Source organism: Tympanuchus pallidicinctus, unplaced genomic scaffold (assembly GCF_026119805.1).
Source record: "Tympanuchus pallidicinctus isolate F22 unplaced genomic scaffold, pur_lepc_1.0 scaffold22, whole genome shotgun sequence".
Taxonomy (NCBI): domain Eukaryota; kingdom Metazoa; phylum Chordata; class Aves; order Galliformes; family Phasianidae; genus Tympanuchus; species Tympanuchus pallidicinctus.
The window spans coordinates 9,840,032-9,862,225 of NW_026294739.1; the positions used below are offsets into that span (position 1 = coordinate 9,840,032).

At 36.8% G+C, this 22,194-nt stretch overlaps 1 protein-coding gene and 1 long non-coding RNA gene across 3 annotated transcripts; both read left to right on the plus strand.

Annotated features, from left to right (window-relative positions):
* Positions 1-154: 154 nt before the first annotated feature.
* On the plus strand, positions 155-22,027 carry TRPC1 (transient receptor potential cation channel subfamily C member 1). Of its 2 annotated transcripts, none has more exons than XM_052686763.1 (13): positions 155-422; positions 1,929-2,083; positions 3,365-3,526; positions 4,247-4,449; positions 6,633-6,764; positions 7,190-7,385; positions 8,991-9,327; positions 12,119-12,258; positions 14,053-14,196; positions 18,068-18,246; positions 18,397-18,598; positions 19,175-19,369; positions 20,191-22,027. In XM_052686763.1, the coding sequence occupies exons 1-13, from the start codon at positions 287-289 to the stop codon at positions 20,416-20,418; spliced, it is 2,409 nt and encodes an 802-aa protein (XP_052542723.1). In that variant the 5' UTR covers positions 155-286; the 3' UTR covers positions 20,419-22,027. The 2 variants fall into 2 exon arrangements, with proteins under 2 accessions (XP_052542723.1, XP_052542724.1); XM_052686764.1 differs by having other exon boundaries at positions 3,365-3,466.
* On the plus strand, positions 14,203-15,634 carry LOC128082558 (uncharacterized). Its single transcript, XR_008207720.1, has 2 exons — positions 14,203-14,476; positions 15,069-15,634. It is a non-coding gene; the product is annotated as an uncharacterized LOC128082558 (long non-coding RNA).
* Positions 22,028-22,194: the final 167 nt, after the last annotated feature.

The following is a 22,194-nucleotide window of genomic DNA, read 5'->3' on the forward strand; positions in this document are numbered from 1 at the left end:
GCGCAACGCTGCGGGACGACCTGGCGCTGCCGCGGCCGAGCCACAGCCCGCGGACGCGCTCCTCCCCGCCCGCCTCCCGCCGCCACCCGGCGAGGCGAGGCCGCCAGCGGAGTCTGCGCGGTGCAGCGGGGAGCGGCCGCCCGACCGTGCCCTGCCCCGCCCTGCCCTGCCCTGCCGGCCGTCGGTGCCGGGTGCCGCCGGCCCGCTCCCTCGGCGGCGCCGGGGGTCCTCCCGCTGCCAGGCCTCGCCCCGCCCGCGCGCTGATGGGCCTGGCGGAGCCGGCGCCATGGCGGCCCTGTACCAGAGCGCGGACCCGTCCGCTTCGGCCTCGCCCAACAAGCTGCTGGCGCTGAAGGATGTGCGGCAGGTGAAGGAAGAGACCACGCTAGACGAGAAGCTTTTCCTGCTGGCCTGCGACAAAGGTATGGAGCCCCTCGCTGCGCCTTCGGCCTCTGGCTCCGAGGCCTGAGCCGTGGGGCGGGGGCTGAACGCTTTCCGTGCGGCGGCCCTGTGCCCCGTGAGGCCGGGCCTTGTGGCGGTGTGCGATGGGCCAGTGTTTGTTTTATGACGGCCCAGTAGTAGACGTTTGCTCTGGGTGCTTTTGAAGTTGCTTTCCAATGGGCGACCTACCTAGGCGTCAAAAAAATGTGTGGGGCGCTGAATGGTGCCTATGGTTGTGGGTGGGAAGAGATTTTTTTCTCTTAAAATACGATGCTTGCTTACTTTAAGCACGTGTTTATATACCTTGAATAAAAACAGTCTTAAATCAAACTGTTCTTAATGCTTTAAAAGCCTTGGACCCCAAGACAGGCTTTTGATCAGGTGATGAATGGTTATGTGTTTCTGCTTAGTAGTCAGCGTGTTTCTGTGCAGCTCTGCCTGCTGCTGTCTGTGGGGTTACGCACTGCTGAGCAATGGTTCAGAAGCAACTGGCGGCCTGTGGAGCTGGGGTGCTCAATGGGAGCTCGGTGCCTTGCTGTCAGATGGACAGATTGCCCACAGCCCTGCTGCTGGTGGAATCTGGTCTGGAGACCAGAGCCAGGCAACATGCTCTCAGAGTGTAAACAGAGGCTCAGAGAGCTAAAGGGTGCACAATAAGATAACAACAAAAAGATCTTTAAAATAATAATAAAGAAACAACTGTTGTGATTTGTCTGATAGCTGGTTTAGTACTCTTGCAGGCTGTATCTGAACGTTCTGTGAGTGTTCTCTTTGTCGTGGTCCTCTGTGCTATGAAATAGCTTGTTAGAGACAGAAATAAAACTTTTCCCCTTGACAGCAAGGAGCAGTTAAACAGAATAATACTGTAAAGGGCAGTGTCAATACTGCTGCGTTTGTACTTCAGGCAAGTTGGAAAGTGCAGATGTCTACACAACACAGTTAATTTTACTTGCTCATCAAACTTGCTCCTTGATTTTTGTAACGTTGCGGCATTGTATCACCCTGACTTTGATGATTGGTACGTTAAAGTTGGAAATAAATAGGAAATGCTAATATGGCTTGTACTCAAGAGATGAGGATGTGTTTGTGGTGTTATATAGAGGGCTGCTCTGATGCTGTGGTTCTTCTGCACCAAGTAGCCTTCTTTGATGTAGTTGATGTTTCCAGTCTCATAAGCTATGTATGCAGTGTTGCCTCAGTTTTGAAAAGTACCTGTGCTTTTGTGTGTACGTGTGTTGGTTTTCAAGATGGGAACTAAGAGGATAGATTAAAGTACGTCTTAGTGCTTTTCTGACAGAACTCTCAGTGTATCTTCAGTTTTCTATCTGGAGGGAGAATTCTCATCTATCTTGACTTCTTAATGGCCTGATGTACTCATTGTATTGTCAGTTGTAATGGATTGTGGCTGGTACTTCAGCATGTTCACGTGCTTTTATTGCTTTATAATAAGAAGAACACTGAGATATATTCATACATTGCTCATGCAGGTGATTATTACATGGTTAAGAAACTCTTAGAAGAAAACAGCTCGGGTGAGATGAACATAAATTGCGTAGATGTGCTTGGAAGAAATGCTGTTACCATAACCATTGAAAATGAAAATCTGGACATACTGCAGCTTCTCCTGGATTATGGGTGCCAGGTATACAACACATGGATTATTGAAAACTTTGGAGTGTGGTCATTGATCTGTGTAGTCTATTTCATTTAGATTTTTTTCTGTTGACATGTTGGAATTTGGAAGAAATAGAATCTGTCTTTATGGGCACTTCAGCCTTCTTTTCCAGATAATAATTGTAAAAATTGCTTCCTTCTCACTAGTTGACGTTTCTAATGGGGTTTTATTGACATAGCAAATGTATACTAACATTTTTAATTATGCTGGCAATTCTGATTTTTATATTAAATGATTTTCCTATGTTAGGTGTGGCATATATAGCATCTTGAAACAAAATACATAGTATGTAGTCAGTGCATAACATTAACATGTTTGGAGTAGCAGATCTCATTAGCTCTGAAGCACCGTAATTTTTTAAATAGGAGCACAGGTAGATAAATGCACTTTGTCATAGATGAGCTCAAGTTAAGGTAAGCGTGCATTTCCACTGTGCCTTCTTGTAAGACTTAATCTGTGGTGAGGCACAGAGCAGAGGCAGTTTCGTATCAGCAGTGCTTGTTTGACTCTGTTCTGTTCTTGTAAGTGTGCTCTGCTACTGCCAGGAGAGCTGTAGCTACGATGGCGTTTCAAACAGGCAAAAGAATAATCATTTTGGCAGAAAAAGAAAACAAGTAGCTTTCCCTTCCCTGGATCTCCATTTTAGTGGCAATATTCCAAGCTGTCTTTTTTTCTTTTAATTTTAAGTAAATGTTTGAATTTTCTAAAGTGAATTTAAAAGGATGCTATGAACTGCAGAGAAAGTGAAAAGCTGTTTAGCTTAACTTCAGGGAAGTCTCAGAGGTAGTCATGAGCCCAGGAAGAAGGTTCATATTTCCAGCTTTACAACAGAGTATGAAGGCAGGGCTGAAGTATGCAGTGTATCTCAGTGTGTTACACTGACACTTGGTTTTTACATTTTTATTAAGCTTTTACACCCTTGCTTATAATCTGTCTCTTAAAACCTGATTATTTTTTTCAGTATCCTATGTCATCTTTGCTGACAGGTAAGTTTTACAATTGGTGGTTCTGCTGTTCACACAGTAAAACAAATTATCAGTAATACTATGCTAATTCCTGGCATGGCAGCTGGAACTTGATGTGGTCGTATGAAGAACATTTTTCAGTACTTAATGTTAAGTAAGTAAAACTAATAAAATTTATGTAATTTAATGTATGTATTTTTAAAATTTAATTTGGCTCCAGGTTGAGTCTTCACTTTGTTTAAGGTAATGCTATTTTTATGTATAATTTGTTTTCTTTTTTTAGTCATCAGATGCACTTTTGGTGGCTATTGACTCGGAAGTGGTGGGAGCTGTTGACATTCTACTGAATCACCGACCGAAAAGATCCTCCAGGCCAACCATTGTAGTTGAGTGGTGGTGTTCTGTGCTTTTATGGTTGGACAGTAGGGAACTGTGTGTGTTCTGGGTAACTGTGATATTTAAAACAAGGTCCTTAAATGAAATTCTGCATATCTAAGCTGACAGAACTTGGATATCAGAGATCGTTATGGCATCTTTTGTCTTAATGGTAGAATATGTTATTTTGCTTTATTGCCTGTAGGAGTCCAGAAGCTTTATACGTTCCAAATGCTATAACAGGTGCTGAGAGAAAAGGAAATGCATTGAAACTTCTTAGAATTTTCAGGCAAATCTGTCAACATCAAATCTTCACTTTGAAATTAATCACTTGAATCATTTTGATGATGCTAAAGTACAAATTTCTAAAAGTATCTAAGTGGAGGCAGAGAAGGAATGGAGGGAATAATGCATTGTGTAGCAATGTGTGTTACAGCCAGGATATTTTTTGTACACTTTTTTTTTTTTTAACCTCTAGAGCAAAATGCACTTCAGTGTATACAGATGTGTTATTATGGTGAAGGTAGGCAATGAAAGCTTGGTGTTCTTTGCAAATGAACCAGAAATGTTCCTATGTCACTTTCTCTCTTTCTGGTATTTATATGAGACGGGTTTGGATGTCGTTACACTTTTTTTTTCTTCCTTTTTTCATGCTATGAATCTTTGAAAAAAATGCTTTGATCCCAGTTAATTCCTTTGTTAATGTTGAGCAGTAAAAGTAACTTGTACTGAAAGCACTATGTAATAGAGGTGTATGTAATAAATTGATACTTCCTCTGCTTTATTCTAGAAACTAATGGAACACATTCAGAACCCTGAATACTCAACAACCATGGATGTGGCACCTGTCATCTTAGCTGCTCATCGCAATAACTATGAAATTCTCACCATGCTGTTAAAGCAAGACATATCATTACCCAAGCCTCATGCTGTAGGCTGTGAATGCACACTCTGTACTGCAAAAAACAAAAAAGACAGTCTGCGACATTCCAGGTCAGATTTTCCAATGATATATATATGTATATGTATGTATATATATATGTATATGTGTATATACATATATATAACATATGTATATATATATATGTATTTGTATGAGAACTATTGAGTCACTGATTGATCATTTGAGACAAAGACTGGACTAGCTGTGGGAGCACAGGTAGGGTAAAGGCAATTGAGCTGTGTGACAGGAAGGGGTGGAACCTGGCTGCACCTCTCCTAGACCCCCTTTAAGAGCTGACTGCTACTAGGGAAGGGTCTTTTTCTGGAGATCCCTCCTTTGTGGAGTTTTTCATTGTGAGCCCAAATCTTTGGATACAGATGAGCATTCCTTCTGTATTCGTTCCTTAGCCATCTCACTACAGTACTCCTTCCAACTGTACATTTGTTGACTGTACCCTGTTTTGAATGTCATAAAAACCCTGTTTTTATGTCATGTGGCTTGATGAATGTAAACTAAAGATGTGTTTTTCCAGTAGTCTTGAAAGTAGAAGACTTTCTTTCCGAAGACGTAAGCAGGGAAAGAAAGTTTTACTGATCTTAATTGGTGGGCATTGAGTGTTACAGGGTTTTTAGATTGTTTGGTGTTGGGATTTAAGCACTTCAATACAAATGTTCTGTACAATTGTACTTTTTACACTCTGCTATGTTCAGTAATTGCTGAAACTCGTTATCAGTGCTGTGGGATGCCACAAATATTACTGTCTGGAAAAGAAAGCTATAAATGTACTACGAACCTGTAACTAACAGTACATGATGTAATAAGTAAAGATGTCTGGACAAGCTGTGGAAAAGTTGTACAGGTACTGAGGAGCAATGCTGAAGTTTTGTTGTGGCTCTTTGTCGGTGTTAATGGATTTTACTGTAGTAAATAGACTTGTGGTTGGTCTGCAAGGCCCACTGAAGTATTTCTGCTTCAGAGAGTGAGTGTTCTTCCCTTTTGTTTTTAAAAGTATCTCCCATACAGTAAGTGTTGTTGCACTTCGAATTGTAGTTAATAATAATTACTAGCTAACTATGGCAGGAAATTTGTGTTTTAAACTTGCAACATTTTTTTTTCTTTTTTCTGTTTGGGTTATATTAATTTTTCAGCTGGAAAGAGACAAAAGAATAGAGAGAGGTAATATTTCAAGAGGCAAAGTGTGGGGAATATTAATGACAGTAAAAGACTGTATGTGTATGTCTGCGGGAAATGTTTGTTACGGAATAAAGGATGTGTGGTAGTGCTGGCCATGGGAGAGGAGCAGCATGTTATTTTCATGAGGCTTAAAACTGTCATGCTGAAAATAACCTTTAAAGATACAGTTAATGGAGACCTGTTTACATTGCATTTTAGCAACGCATGCACTTTGAAAATAATGGCATTGTGCAAAACAGAACTGAAAACCATTTGAGTAAGTTTGTCTCAGGTATTCTGCTTCTGGACTGGAGGGGGGTGTTCACTAACTCATCTCCATTACAGTCCACTGTTTAGACCATATGATTAATATAAAGGAATAAGGAACCCAAAACACTTCCGCATGTTCTCGTTTGCTTTCCGTGGCAGGGCTAATTAGGTGGGTAACACGCCTTGTGCAGAAAAGCCTGAACGTGGAATTCAGAAAGCTGCTGGCACAAATCTGGTTTTGAAGTGAAAACTTTGGATTGAGTATGCTATTTTGCTTCTCTCATGGGTATGAAGAAAGTATATAGGCTCTTTATCACCTCTTTTCCTGAGCTAGCTGGGATAATTTTACCCATCTGAAGTAGCTGAGAGATGAATTCTTTTGCCTGCTGCTCTCCCCTGTTCTTAGTTTGTTAGAGCCTTCAGTGCTTTACTTCCCTTTTGGTTACAGTTGAAGAACCTATGGAGCTACTATATTACATTTTAAAATGTCAACGTTTTATCAATGCTATTACCTTAATTGATGTCCTTGTGCAGAAGATGCTGGTGGTAGTTGAAACAGTGAGAAAAAGAAGAGGGTAGCAGTTTGGCAGCTAACTTTTGCTATTTAGAAAAATGAGGATTAAAAATGTGAAGGGCAACGTTCCTTGACATACTACATTTAATGATTATTTTTTTCTAGTTGTAGGAAGCCCTCTTATTTTGTCTTTAAGCAATTTTATGCACATTCTGGAAGTGATTTAAAACTGCTAATCACAGGAAACACCATTTTCCTTGATTTATTTTGCCATAGGTTTCGTCTTGACATCTACCGGTGTTTGGCCAGTCCTGCTCTAATAATGTTGACGGAGGAGGATCCAATTCTGCGAGCTTTTGAACTTAGCGCAGACTTGAAAGAATTAAGTCTTGTTGAGGTTGAGTTCAGGTAGGAATTGGAAAGCACAACCCAACTTCAATACCTGTATGAAATGACATACGTAGAAATGTGAGTGCATTAGAAAAATTGTGGGTCTTGTTCTTGTTGCTTTTTTTCGTAATTTCCATGTTTAAACTGATGAGTAGAGATTATTTTAAAAGCTTGTAAAGTAACTTATGTGTCTTTCACAGTTGTTTTGTCAGTTTAATTACTTGATTCTGTCTAATGTCATTGCAAACTACACTGAAATTGTACTTATGTAATAATACTACATAGAAACCTGCTCAGAATTGTCTTGGGAATGGTTTGGTCTTTAAAAGTGACTTTTTTTTCTTAGCATAATACACAAGCCCAGCAAGAAATACACAAGAAAGGATAGCTAATGGAAACTCTGATATCAGTGTAATAGTATCTACTGTTTCTGTGTCTTCCAGAAATGATTATGAGGAGCTAGCTCAGCAGTGCAAAACCTTTGCTAAAGACTTACTTGCACAAGCAAGGAATTCACGGGAGCTGGAAGTTATTCTGAATCATACATCTAGTGATGAACATGTAGACAAACGAGGGTTACTGGAAGAGAGGATGAACCTAAGTCGCTTAAAACTTGCAATCAAGTATAATCAGAAAGAGGTTTGTTTTTACTGTGGTTTGGTAGGCTTTGTGTTTTTTATTTTGCTAGCGATTCATTGAATTTACTGATCTGCCCGTAGACATAGAAGCAATTAACTTTGCAAGTTACAGAAGTAATATGAACATTATCTGCATGTGGGAACAGAGAAATACTGCCTCAAGATAGTATTTCCTTTGTATTTATTTTTGGGAAAAAAATGTGGCATTTTCACTATTGCAGTCGACTTGCTTTTTAGTGAAAAGCTCTGGTGGTGGTAATTATTTGTTCACATCCTCAGTAAATCCTTTTGTAGGGGAGCATGGATCCTTAGGTCCCATACATTACTTAACATCTTGCTTGTCTTTAGCTGTTCAGCTTTAGCCAGCCCTTATCTGTGCTCTGTAATAATAGTGCTAGACTTAGGCTATGTTCAGCTATGTTCATAAAAGTGCCTTTTAGTGTCATCAACATGGGACTTATTGATGTTGTAAGTTTATGTTGTCTTTATCTACTGACAAATGGTAACTTTAGTTTTGCTGCACTAGTGGCAGATAGGCATTTGTTGGGGGTCTAGTACAAAGACTAGTATTGAGAGAGAGCTTCCGTGCAAAATCCATTTTTAGTTGGCGTTTTCAGAAGGCATTATAATTCTGTTTGTTGTATGTATATGAGCTTAAACTGCACGTGAAACTGTTAGAATACATAATGCTTAAGTCACCAGCTGCAGTTATGGAGTGTCCGAAAACCAGCACTACACATTCCTGGTATGAATTTAACACACAATGAACTATTTCTGCTTTTCAACAAAGTTGCTGAGTTTTTTTTAATCGTGGTGGCTGGAGAAAAAAATCTGTTGTGTGGTATCTTTGCAAAATGTATAGTTGCTGGCAACTTTAATATAAACACATTTTAGCTAATATATGATCATATTGGTGTCTTTTTGTTGATTTCTTCTTTAAATTAAATTACAAAACGTGTTCTGGTGCAAATATATTCTTTTGTAACTCCATGCAAATCAGCACCTGACATTTGAAGCTACATTTGCATGGTCTTCATAACCTTCAGTCCAAAACTGTCTTCTTTTGAAAGACTGAGTCATAAAAGGTTACTCAGATCTAAAACAAAACCTCCCAGAACAGCTCCATAGGGGTTTTTAAGTACTGTATATAAAATTGATTACTTGTTTAGTCCTAGTCTTTGAAGTTGTTGCATTTTGCAGTGTGGGTAGTATATTAAAATAGCATTATGTTGTTCTTCACGTGGTCTTTACTGTTTTATATAATAACTCAGATAATACAGCTGTCTGAGGTGTGACATCTGTTTATATGGTAAATTTTTAAGTTATTGAAAATCAGACCTTATTTTTAACATGGAAACAATTAAAAGTCTTTTATATAATTCATATTTAGTTGTTAGCTTTAAAGAGAAATTAAAACAATGTTTATAGTGGACCCATGGCTCTTTTATTTATGTATATTTTATTTATACAGCTCTTATTGTTATTTCAACTAAATATTTCTCCCATTTCCTGTTCATTGGTGGTTTCTCATTGTTGGAAAATTAACTTTAATAATCACTGTTAAGAAACATGAGTTTGATTTCTTGTTTATTTTCTCTTTTTCCAGTTTGTTGCTCAGTCTAACTGTCAGCAGTTTCTCAATACTGTGTGGTTTGGACAGATGGCAGGCTATCGACGCAAGCACACGTGCAAAAAAATTTTGACTGTTTTGATGGTTGGCATTTTCTGGCCAGTTCTGTCCCTGTGTTACTTGATAGCACCTAAATCACGAGTGGGTCGTATAATTCACACTCCGTTTATGAAGTTTATTATTCACGGAGCTTCGTATTTCACATTTCTTCTGCTACTGAATTTGTACTCTCTTGTCTACAATGAGAACAAGAAGAATACGATGGGACCAGCCCTTGAGAGAATAGACTATCTGCTGATAATATGGCTAGTTGGTAGGTATGATTTGAGCTGGGTGACAAATACTGACGCTGACCAATAGTGATTTGTACTACTTCTCTGTAAAATCATCTTGTTATTAACTGTGTGACAGAGGTTTCATCTTTGAAGGTGTGTATTACAAGGGAAGAAGGGCATTTTGAAAAGCATAATATGTTACCACAATCTCTAGTTATCTCAGAAGGTGAGGTGTCAGAGAAGAATGTTGGAGGATCTAATAGGAGAAATGTGGATTTTATTTCAGAAGCACAGGTAGCATTTTGAGTGATGCAAGTGAGATTCAATTGTACAGTAGGAAATTAATGTAGAAACTCGTCTTAAGTTTAAGACATTTTAAAGTTCAAATGTAAGTAATAATAGTATGGGGAGAAGCTGTGTGTTCCTTTACTGATTTTATCTGGTGTTACGCTGAGGAATGAATTGAGTTCAGATGTTGCTTTAAATTTTTTCAAGAAGTTTATTATGAACGGGCAGCCTTGTTTTATATTTTGATAATTTAGTCATTGCAAGTCATGACTCCATGTTCCAATTCTATTTTCCTGTTTTACAACTTTCCATTTCTGTGTCGTTGTCACTGATTATAATAACCATACCTGAAGTGGTCCTTGTTAATTTTGCTTTATGCAGTAGAGGGAGCACAGGTATAATTTTTGTTGAGTAGATTGCTCGTGAACTTTTGTTTTCACTTGATTTTTGTTTCTTTTTGTTTTTAAATTAAAATTTGACACAGGAACAATTGAAGTTTATGCCTTAATAGGAGGTAATAAAATATTTATAATTGCCACATACATCGTTGTCTGAAATTTTAAAAAGCAGTGATATAGTTGAAAGCAGATTTTTTCTCTATGTAGTTGTGTGTGGGTTGTTTGTTTCATTGGTAATTATGATTATTTTCATTGTTAGCTGTAATAAGTGTTGAGTAATTCATGCAGATTAAAAAAAAACTGAAATCCCTCCTACATAAACACTTGTAAGTCTTATACTGGAAGCTTCGAGGACAGAGTCCAGGCATTACAGACTCCTCCTGTTTTGAGAATCTGCGTCTGATTTAGACATTCTCTTACTCCATCAAATCCAATGTAGAAAGAAGATACGTAATTAAGTGATCATGGAAATTTTAATGAAAATGTATAGAAACATTTTGGTTTCTTCATGTGATATTTTAACATGCAGGCTCCAGAAAAGATTGAAAAATTACCTGTAATTAACATCAACCACCAAAATCCAGTTGTTTTTCACATTGTTGAATCCTAAATATGTTGAACTAATTTTACGTTTAGCTTGAATGCATTTTTCCAAATAATTTATTTTAGAATTCTGTTGCAAATATTTGGTAATAACGTAGTTAGAAAATACGTGATAAACACAAGAACCAAATAACAAGAACTTATCAATATGGTTTTCTAGAGCCCTATTGGCGTACTTCTAAAAATCAGTGTCAAAATAATGGCTGCAGAATTTCTAACACAGATAGCAGCAAGTTTTGTATTCAGTGGATTACTTTACAAAAGAGTAAATAGTGCAACTTTTCTTTCCAAATTGCTAAGCCTGAATTATGAAAGCTTATTTCCCATCAAAATACAGAAAATGCAAATTCTTGTCTGTGTAGATAATGGTAACGTCGTCTTTATCTCTGACTCCATTTGCAGATTCTTTAAAAATTTCAGTGTAAGATACGTGGTGATCATATGGAGCAGTGCAAAGGTTCTGGTTTAGAAGTGTTTTCTTAATAATGAAGAAGAAACATATTTTTGGAAATCTTTCAATTAATGGTGCACAGCACATTTTCTTGTTATACCTGTCAACATAGCTGTAAATCTGATGGAAAAAATTATCATGTATAGGTATCTGATTCTTTTTTTCTTTTTTAACCATTTGCTTGATCTTGTTCATGCTGGGCTGAGGTCTTCACAGTGTTTCATTAGCAGAAACAAACATACTGCTTTTCTCCTGGGCTGCATATGGAGGCATACACCTGAAGTACTGTGAGAACATTGAATAACTGATTATTCATAAAAATCAAAGATGTCATTATATTTAATCTAACAGTCCTTTCAATGTTTATAAAAACATCAGCCTGTTCCAGACATTCAATTAGTAAAGTTCCTATCAGCCCTGTCTTTCTGTATGGCCAGATATGTATGGTTAGCAGTGCTGAAATTCAGTTTGCTGTAATGATTCCAAATGTTTGTCTGTCATTCTGACTTTTCATTTTTGCAATCTTAGGCCACAGTCTCTTTTCTCTGCTTATATTTATAACATCAGGGTAGGAAGTGCTTCTACTTACTGATCTTTTTAGTGACAGTTACTGAGCTGATTATTCTTTAAGAACAATTTTATAATACATATACACCTCCAAAAACACGTGATGTTTTTTATAGACTATATTGTGCTTTTAGAAAAAAAATGAATACATTCCTGTTAGAGAAAAAAAAAAAACAACTGTATTTTTGCTCTCTGCCTTTTCTGAAATTTGAGTCTTTGCTGTACAAGTTTTTTCTACAGTCCATTTCCTTTCATGTATTTTCTATTGTTGACTGTATTGCTTAGTTTGGAAAACAGGCTTGAAGGTTTGAACGTCTTGTTGCCTGATGAGTGAAGCATATATTCCATGCAGTGGTTTCTAGTAAATGTACTTTTAGTAAATGTGGTTCTCTGTTTCTCTTTGCTAAGACTTCATTTACAAAACTCAGTCAGAAGTGTTTTACTTGTAGTAGAGTATCTAGTGAGTACAATAGCTTGACTACTTTGCCTTTTAATTTTTTTCTTTCTTCCTTTCCACTACAGGAATGGTGTGGTCAGATGTTAAAAGACTCTGGTATGATGGTTTAGAAGACTTTTTAGAAGAGTCACGTAATCAGCTTAGTTTTGTCATGAATTCCTTGTATTTGGCAACTTTTGCTCTCAAAGTAGTTGCCCATAACAAGGTGAGCACCCATCTTCATAAAATATATGCTCCTCTGAGATAGACTGGGCAAATATAAAAGCATCTTGAAGGAGAAGTTGAAAAGGGCGTTAGAACTTGTTTAAGAACTCAGTTCTCATTTGGGTTATTTTCCCCATACATCCTTTCTGATCTGGCATTTGAGGTAGCCTGATTTCATAGGCCAGTAACCATGCAGAAGCTGTTTCTAACCAATGTGTTTAGATCGTCTAACATTTTTTGTAACAAAATTTTCTTGAGTTTTCTGTTACATATGTTCAGATGTTACAGGGCATTGGTTTTGTTGTTCTTGTGGTTTTGTTTTGTTGTTTTTTAATGTGAGGAGGAAAAGCCCCAAGGCTATAGAAGAGCCTTGTCTTTTCTGTGTGGAAAAACCATCTGGGCCTGATTGAAGATGCAAGTTTTGAATGTGATCATTTCCATTCTGTTGCATGTGTTGTTAACGGCACAGCATATGGCAAGCTGCCAGACGAATTGAATATGAATATTTTAGTAAAATCCAAGCCAGTGCAGTAGGCCATTATTTTGTATTGCAAACTGTGAGTTGACAGCTGTCTGGCAGTTAAGGAGAGCTGAACCAGTTTATTTCCCTCCCAGCCTGATGTTTGGCTTATTTACCCTGTACTTATGTTATTGATTCAGAGAATGGTAATCATTTGGAAAGGAAAGCTCTACTTCATGTAAAAAAAATGGAGAGGGAATACCATGTTAGGCTGCCTTCAGAACCATTTTGTTTGGAACTAACCCACATACAGTAGCATTTTATTTGCCAAGAGCCCTTTGCTGCTAAGTTATAATCTTTTTGGAGATGTAAGACTTCTGTCCTATGTGAGAGGCACGTGGTGACTTTTTGCCAATTTTATATCGCAAATTGTATTTTTTTATTGTTTATGAATAATTTAGCAAACCAAATAAAAATGCCTCTTTAGCATCTTAGCTCTATATTGTAGGCGCTGAAGCAGTAAGAAATAAGAGTCTCCTTAGCAGAGGGATTTATGCACATACAGTTGCAATGTATGCAAACATGTTTATCTTTCTTCTTGTGATCTTTGTGCAGTACAATATTGGGCAAGTAATTTAAATCAACTGTCTGTTTCTTTGTTCTTAAGTGTCCATTTTGAGACAGTAGGAGCTGAGTACTGAATTTGAATACTGATTGTTTCCAGCCAAGCTGAAAGTTAGGGATCTGTGGGATTAGTTGAATTGTACCAAGTGGAGACACTTCACAGGTGTTCACACCAACATTTTACTTATGACTTCCATTGTCTGTAGTCTTTTGAAAGTTAGTTACAGGAATCTCATGTCCTAGTTCTCTCTAAATCTTTCTGAAACTGATTAAGACATAAGCTAGTTAGTTTTGAAGACTTTTATATGTATATTTGTTCTATTTTTTCTATCAGGATTTCATTTTTTTAAGTGGTCCTATTTTACTAGTCAATGCCCGTGTTTTTAATAGTATACAAGTCTGTTTTTACCAACCGTGCAAAACTGAGTGAAAGAGAAAGCAGAACAGAAGATAAATACTTGCTTAGCAATAAGTGAGGAGCAGAATTAGGGATTGAATTTAAGTTGCCTGTTTTCTGTCTCTCTCTGGAATGACTTTAAGTTGCCTTTGTCAAAAAAGAAGGAGATACATGAAAGAGATGCTTCGCCCATGAATCGTGTGTCAATTTCTTGTATGCTATTATCTGTTTTAGGGGCAAAAACAGAGTGGTACGTGGGTATATTTCTGTATTTACAGTCTAAGTGACGTCAGTTTGTCCTTTTTACATCGCAGTTTCATGATTATGCTGAAAGAAAGGACTGGGATGCATTTCATCCTACACTAGTGGCAGAAGGTCTTTTTGCATTTGCTAATGTTCTGAGTTATCTGCGTCTGTTCTTCATGTACACAACCAGCTCTATTCTGGGACCACTCCAGGTAAATACCATCACGACTTAAGAAAATCAATCAAGAAAACACCTTAACTTACTGTGAAGAGTCTTACTAGAAAAAGATAAAGAAAGAAAAGTAAGAAAGGCAGAAAGTAGAAATGATATTGCATTGATGTTTTCATTGTTTTTTTAGTCTCTCATTTAAAATGCACTGGTTTAGGTGGGGAAAGGTAAGAGAACAGAAGACATGTAGTTCACTTATAATATTTATATAATGATAATTATTCTGTGTTTTTGTTCTGTTTTGTTGTTACTGTAACATTCTGGTTAAGTGTCTGAAATTTTAAAAACTGTAAGGATAAGAATATTCCTATGAAGTTTTGTGCAAATTGAAGTCCTGAGTTTTTAATGCTAAAAGGTAGAGGAATGAGATGTGTAGCACTAAAGAGTAACCAAAAGCATTTCTGTTTGTTGGTCTTCTCAGTGAAGTTGAGTAGTATTGAGCAAGTTGCTTTGGTTTAAAACAAAAAAAACAAACCAAAAACAAAGGAAAAAAAAAATCATCATGATCATCTTATAGCCAGGGAGAACAGGTTACTTCTTTCTTTCTTTGAATTTTCTTGAGCATTCCCATGCATGACAGTGACAACGTAGAAGAATATTACCTGTATGTAATACATTTAACTCGGTGACCTTGGGGGTTGAAGGGAGGCACTAACAGTTGTATATGATGGTGGAACACTAGAAAACACAGCAGTTTTACGTGCGTATTTTTTTCACTTAAAGTTGCATTTCAAAATGTTTTTGTGAATTTAATTTCCCTCTGGTTTGAGAACAGAAATGGAGGTTTGTACTGAATTTATGCCACGTGGTGGTGTTTTATTGTTGTTGATTGTTTTTGAAGCATGGACCCAGAAGCTTCATGATGATGCTCACTGTGATAATAGTCAATATGGAGTGAACTAGAGAGTCCAGTGTGACACTGTACAGAATGGAAAGTGCCTGGAGAGTAGTGGAGTGGATCTAAGCTGTTAAGTCAGCACATTTAGGATGCAGTTACCTCACTCGATTTTTTTGATTGGAAGGAGGAAGACAGCTTTCTTCAAAAAAATTCTGTGGCTGGAAATCACATCTTAGTCCAGTGATGCTTACAATATACAGCAACATTTTCTTCCCCCATTTTTTCAGTTTAGCTTCAGTGCTCGGTGCAGACTGCTTTTTTTTTTTCCCCTTTCATTTTATTTTGAAAAGCTGAAACCCTCACAGACTGAGGCACCTCTTTTTCTAAAGGCACAGCTTAATGGAGAGAAAAAAAGAAAAAGCTTTGCTTAGGTATACTTCCAACTTCTCTGGCCACAGTTCCTGGGAGATTTATAACAAATTGGATCAGACTTCTTTCTCATCCTGATATGATTTTCTGGGGGGGAGGTGGTAATGTTATTTGTTTATGGTTTTTATTTAATAAAGCTGATTGTCATCATCAATGGTCTGTTTGTGTCAGCTGAATGAATGGATGCTGGGAATAAATAAAGTAGTCATTTAGTGATTATCCTGGTGGAATTTGTCCTAATAAATTGAATGAAGGCTTATACCTCTCTCCTAATAAACAGAACTAATTTTAAGAGCTTAGAGCAATCAAGTATTATTTAGAGGGATCCTGTAATGATGAAGGCAGAATTAATATTTGAGAGAAGCATTAATTTTTTTTTAAGTTCTTGGTGCTCAACTAGAGCTACACCAAAGGTGGTTCTGGAGTAAGTAACTTTGGATCAGATAAATAGCTCTTGTATCAAGGTTTCAGGATCTAGCTGAGAAGATGCACTTGAAAGTCCAACTCATTTTAATGACTTGGAGTACTTAATCTTGATGCACAAGTAATTATTGTTTGGAATATTTTAGTTTAATAATCCCTTTGTGAAAAGAAAAAATAGTTGCTTGTTTAATTACAGTTTTTAAAATCACTGTGAATTGGGCTTTAACCAGTGTTAACCTAGTTCTTGTAATCAATTAAATAATGCTGGAAGGCACTTCTTCTTCTTGCCCTTTTATTTAGTGATGTTGCTGTTAATTATTTTTGTATTTTTTATTTTATTTATATTTCTAATGGAAATCTACTTGTACACTTAATTTTTTCAAAGTCTTGATGTTGCAGTAAGCATTAAGCTTGTTGTACAAATTGATTGAACGTTGAAGTCTCCACATTTTAAAGAGGTTCACTGTTTAATGTGCATATTTATTTATGTACTAGATCTTTCACAAGTTTTTTAATAGGAGCCTGTGTTATGAAATTTTCCAAGTAAATAAAAACAGTCAACAGTCACTTCATTCAGTGGCACACTGAAGCTTATGTTATTACTGTTGGCCAGTACAGCTTGTGCAACAGCTCTTACAGTATTCTCTGAAAGTAGGTCACAAAGTTCAAATAGTGGTAATCAAATATGGCACGGTAACCCAACAGTGTGCGCTGGGGGGGGAAAGGCAGCTACTGTGTTCTTTTGGCTACTAGAGTTATTTTTAAGCATTCGGTTACTTTACTTACTGACTCAAACCCTGTTCTAGCACAGACTTATAAGTTGGCTCTGTGTGGTGGGTTTTGTTTTTTGTTTGTTTGACTGATTGATTGATTAACAGAACATAGAATAGTTTTCCCCTAGATTAGGTTTGTTGGTCTCATTAGATTTCAAATGTTTAGTAATTCTAAATATTTTGGGTAGAACTTCATAACTGTATGAAGGAAGCAACAGTTATTTGGTTTGTGTTACTGATGCTGAACAAAAAAAGTTTTGGGTCATTTATTCATTTCGTATGTACTTGTTTTAGCTTTCATCTGCTATGTGACTTTCTTGAGTGGGACCATGAGTCATTTAAGACAGGAAATGTTACTTGATATTCTTTGTTTGTTTTAACAGGATGAATGTGATAAAATAGTGTGGTGGGGATTGATTCTTCCAGATCAAATGATGTAATTACTGCATAGCTTTGTCTAGGTGCTAATTCTCCTGAAGTCTACACCTGTGGCAGATTGCAATCAGTTTGAGAGAATCCGCTGTGCAGCTGGGATGCTCAGTGAGTCTCCTGCAGCATGAGAAGGAGCAAAAGCAAGAGCTGGCACTTAGGTTCTTCAAGTGCAAGTTTGCTGTGAAACTGGTGATACTGTCCTGGAGTATGATTCGGAAGAGATCAATTTGTATAGTATTAGGATTTACACATGATAATTTGTGGGAAGAGTAATTTAAATACTGTGAGCAGTTTCTTATGTCTGTATAAAAATATGTGTTTACAACAAAAACAAGTCAAGGTCTTCGAACTGAAAAAATTCTCATGCTATTTTTTTTTAATGTTCTATTTATACTGTTGCAAAATTCTATGTAGGATGTTTTGAAATGGAAACAACTGATTTGAATGTTGTATCTTCTACACTTCAGATTTTATGTGCTTACAGACATGCATAACATGTGTACTTAAAATCTTACATAAAGCATACCATGAATTAATTCTCTATTCCGCAGATGGTCTTAGGTATGCTGTTTTGATTTGTGGTGAATTATGATTCCAAATGTTTTGATTAGCTCAGTGTCTTCATTAAGTGTTTTCTTAGCTTTCCTATTCTAACAGTTGTGTTGAAGTGTATCTCATTTAGTGCTTCTATCTGTTGACTTTTGAGCTCTTGATTACCATTAATATTATGAATACAATGTAAAATGTATGTGATACTTAAACATAGATTTTCTTTTAACAACTAGAAACTGTCACTGAAAAATAATGCAAGGATATCTCCTAATTATGTGATCTGTTCAACTTATCCATGTTCAGTGTCTTAAGTGTCAAGTTTTTTGTTGTTACTGATTAAAGTCTGAAGGAGGATAAAAACAGTAATTACATGTTGTGCTGAAACAGACAATAAATCTATTTCACAGATTTCAATGGGACAGATGCTGCAAGATTTTGGAAAATTTCTGGGCATGTTCCTCCTCGTTTTGTTCTCGTTCACAATTGGATTGACACAACTTTATGATAAAGGATTTACTGTAAATGAAGAAGAAAGGGACTGTGCGGGTATTTTTTGTGAAAAGCAGAGCAACGACACGTTCCATTCGTGAGTTGATACCTATGAATTAGCTGAATTGTTCTGACCTTTAATTCCCAGTAATTAAACAAAACTGGGATTTTTCTTTGAACTTGGATATAGGTCACTAAGCTCATGTGAATTTTGCTTTACCTAACAAGGTTTTTCTTGTTTTTGTAGGTTCATTGGCACGTGTTTTGCTTTGTTCTGGTATATTTTCTCACTGGCACACGTAGCAATCTTTGTCACGCGCTTTAGCTACGGTGAAGAATTACAGTCTTTTGTGGGTGCTGTTATTGTTGGCACCTACAATGTGGTGGTTGTGATAGTACTAACTAAACTCCTCGTGGCGATGCTTCATAAGAGTTTTCAGCTGATAGCAGTAAGTGTTCTCTGATTTACTGTCGGTGATTGCTAGCTGGTAAAAGGTCTGGAGCACAAGTATTATGAAAGACGGTTCAGGGAACAGGGGTTCTTTAGCTGGGAGAACAGGAGGTTTGGGAAAGGCTTGCCACTTAGTGCAACAAGCTCAGATGTAGCCATGTGGGGGGTCAGTCTCTTCTGCCAAGCAGCAAGTGATAGGACAGCAGGAAATGGCCTCACATTGTTCCAGGGGATATTTAGAAAAAATCTGCTCTGTAAGGATTGTGAAGCACTGGAACAGGCTGTCCAGGAGATTGTCACCATCCCTGGAGGTATTTAAAGGATGTATGGATGTGATGCTCAGGGACATGGTTTAGTAGTAGATTTAGTAGCTCTAGGTTAATAGTTGGAATTGATCTTAGAGGTCTTTTCCAATGTCAATGATTCTGTGATTCTGTGTGTTAAAATACTGTGCAACTTAAGAAATCAATTTTTGATGTTGTCAAAAATAAAATGTTGAATTAGCGTTTTAATATTTTTGTGCTCTTCCTTACTATTTTGCTTCTGATCCCTGTTAATCTTTCTGATGCTGTAGAATCATGAAGATAAGGAATGGAAATTTGCTCGTGCCAAACTTTGGCTTAGCTATTTTGATGACAAATGCACTCTACCTCCACCTTTCAATGTGATTCCATCTCCCAAGACTATCTGTTATCTCTTCAACAGTCTCAGTAAATGGATTTGCTCTCATACATCAAGTGGCAAAGTGAAACGGCAGAACAGCCTTAAGGTAAGAAATGATGAGGAGAATTGTAGGCTCTGAAGATGGACAGATGCTACTTACTCAAATGAATCAGCAAATTGCTGTATGAAACTGCCTCTCACATGGTGAATGCTACTAATATAATGAGGAATGCTAGGATAATGTCTGTTGCATCCAAAGTGTGAAGAGTAAGTTGTAGCCGTTTATACTAAATGAAATTCTATTAACTTTCGTTTTGGGGAATTTCAACCCTTTTCTTTGTACCCCTTCTACCCCACCACCCAATTCCCCCTGCAGCACTCTAGAGATGTACTTTGATTGAAAACTTACAGAAACTACGAAGAAGTATGTGCTAGTCCCAAGAATTTTGTGAGGCCAGAGTATGCTTGCAGGAAGGTCATTTCTTTCAAACTTACTAAAGCAGTATGAAAGTAAATAACCAGATAGGAACACTGAAACATCTCATTTTGGGGAATAGAGGGTATTTTTTCTTAAGCATCTTTATTCTACCTTGTAATTTTGTGTCTTGCTGGCCAAAAAAAAAGTATTAAAATAAATTCCAAGTCTTTGTGGAATGTACTTGAAAACATTAGGGATTACGGAACTCGAAATCGCTCGTGGGACTGTTACCAATCTACTAGGTTAAAAATTGGTTGAGACAGAACAACAGGTTATTATTTAATTGAAATAATTCCAACAGCTTGCTGACATTGTACACTTTTGCACGTCAGGTTGTCTATTAGAATTTCTTCCTTATTTCATTCCTTTTTATTCTATAATTGTATACAGGTTTTTGGGCTCAACATTTACTTATGCTTAGTAAATGTGTAATTTTTTTTTTCTTAAAGGAATGGAGAAATCTGAAGCAGAAGAGAGATGAGAATTATCAAAAGGTGATGTGTTGCTTAGTTCACCGTTATTTGACATCCATGAGGCAAAAGATGCAAAGCACAGATCAGGCAACTGTGGAAAACCTAAATGAGCTGAGGCAAGACTTATCAAAATTCCGGAATGAAATGAGAGACCTACTTGGCTTTCGAACTTCAAAATATGCTATGTTTTATCCAAGGAATTAAGGTCTAACTTTTCAAATGGAAAGTTCACCTTAGTTGAAAGTGTGGACCTAATTTTATTGCCAGACTAACGGGAAAAGGAGATTGTTGCACAGCAGTGCATTTGAAAATACTTGTGTGAGCTGTAGGTAGATAAGGAAGTGAAGGAAATAAATGCAAAAATAGTTACAGTAGTTTTCTTAAGCTCTTAAACATAATGTGTATATAAAATCTGTATATAAGTATTTTTTTTAATGTTCCTCAGACTATGGCTGTCAGGTGTCAGAGCTTCATAACTAGCACAATACGTTTATTTCTTCTATTTTTGCTGCTTGTTCCTTTTTGATACTTGCTTTTTTAAGTTGTTGGAGAAGATGGACTTTTTAAAACAAAAATCCAGACTGTGTTTATTTTTAATAGAAAAGTGGGATATAGAGTAAAAGACAATTTCCAGCATAGTTGGAAATGGTGTTTGACTGTAGGTTACAGTACTTGTGAAATCTGCATGGCACTGAAGTGCCAGGTTTTGAGTACTATGTTGACTGTGTGCTAACATTTGTAGAATACAGAAAATGGAATCAGGACTTCCCATTCATGGGTACAGTGAAAGTTGGGGCTCAGAATAGACCAAATGTTTCTAGAATGTTTATGGATTTACGTAAGACAATCAATTTCTACTGGGATTTTTCAGCAGTGCCTCAGAAGTATGTTTAACTGTGTATGATAAAATTAGGAGGGGGATTTTAAAAGTAATCTATGAAGTTTTAATGTTTTGAGTTACTAAAATGATTATTTTGAGTTACTTAAACTGATGGTTTAAGGAAAACGAGGTGGAGGTATGAATGATGTTCTTTGCAAAGTTGAATAGTTCTTATCTGAAATATTGTACGTTTCTTTCTGTGAGAACATACAATGTATCTGAGAATTGGACTGATGTAGTATGTAAGGTCTTGCTTTTCAGAGATGTTACACATCTATTTTAGAGCTACTTTTCCTTTTATTTTTTTTTCTAACTGCAGTTGTTGCAAAGTTAAAACTTTGGTGTGTGTCAGGAGTATTATGTTTTGCAAAAACATGATTTAACTTCATTTATGACGGACCATAAGGGCTTTGTTAATTATCTATGCTAGGGGGTCCTGTGTGGTTTGTATGCTTACATATAATTCAAGTTGACAAGCTGTAATTGACAAATGTGAGATTCCTGTATTTTTAATTATGAAATAAGTATATTTATGACAGCTGAAGGATTTGTTCAGAATTTCACCGTTTTGGTGGTGCTCTGAAAATGGTCTTATGTCCAGAAGGCGCAGGTAGCCGTAATGGTCTTTGACCAGGCTGATGGAGAGTGGAGGCTTACATAAATGTTTACTTTTTCTCGAAGGGATTCTTATAAAACTTTTTCTTGTAAAGGTAATATATTTTCTGTACTATGAAAATATGCATATCCAAACTAGGATTGAATATGGCGCATCCAGAAGTCCTGCAGTATAGAAGCATTCTGACTGAATTTTGTTTATGGATAGGGATCTCATGTTTAAATAATGCACCTACGTATAAATTGTGCTGTACATGTTCTGTATATTTGAGATAGAGCCAACAAATAAAAGCTCTTAGAAAACTGTGATTTTATTAATACTGTTCATATTTCATTTTGAAAGTAATTGCTTTGCCACGTCAAGATAATAAGCTTAAGGAGCTTATTATTAATATATTAATGTATCTTATTAATGTGAGTATTAATGTGATGCTACTATTTCCTTTGTCCTTGTAGAACTATCCTTCTAACTTTAAGTTGTGTAA

Excerpts from the sequence above, each read along its gene's own strand:
- TRPC1 (XM_052686763.1), top strand. The coding sequence starts at position 287 with ATGGCGGCCCTGTACCAGAGCGCGGACCCGTCCGCTTCGGCCTCGCCC. Across the intron at positions 423-1,928 it reads CCTGCTGGCCTGCGACAAAG|GTGATTATTACATGGTTAAG; the intron begins GTATGGAGCCCC and ends TTGCTCATGCAG. Across the intron at positions 7,386-8,990 it reads TCAAGTATAATCAGAAAGAG|TTTGTTGCTCAGTCTAACTG; the intron begins GTTTGTTTTTAC and ends CTCTTTTTCCAG.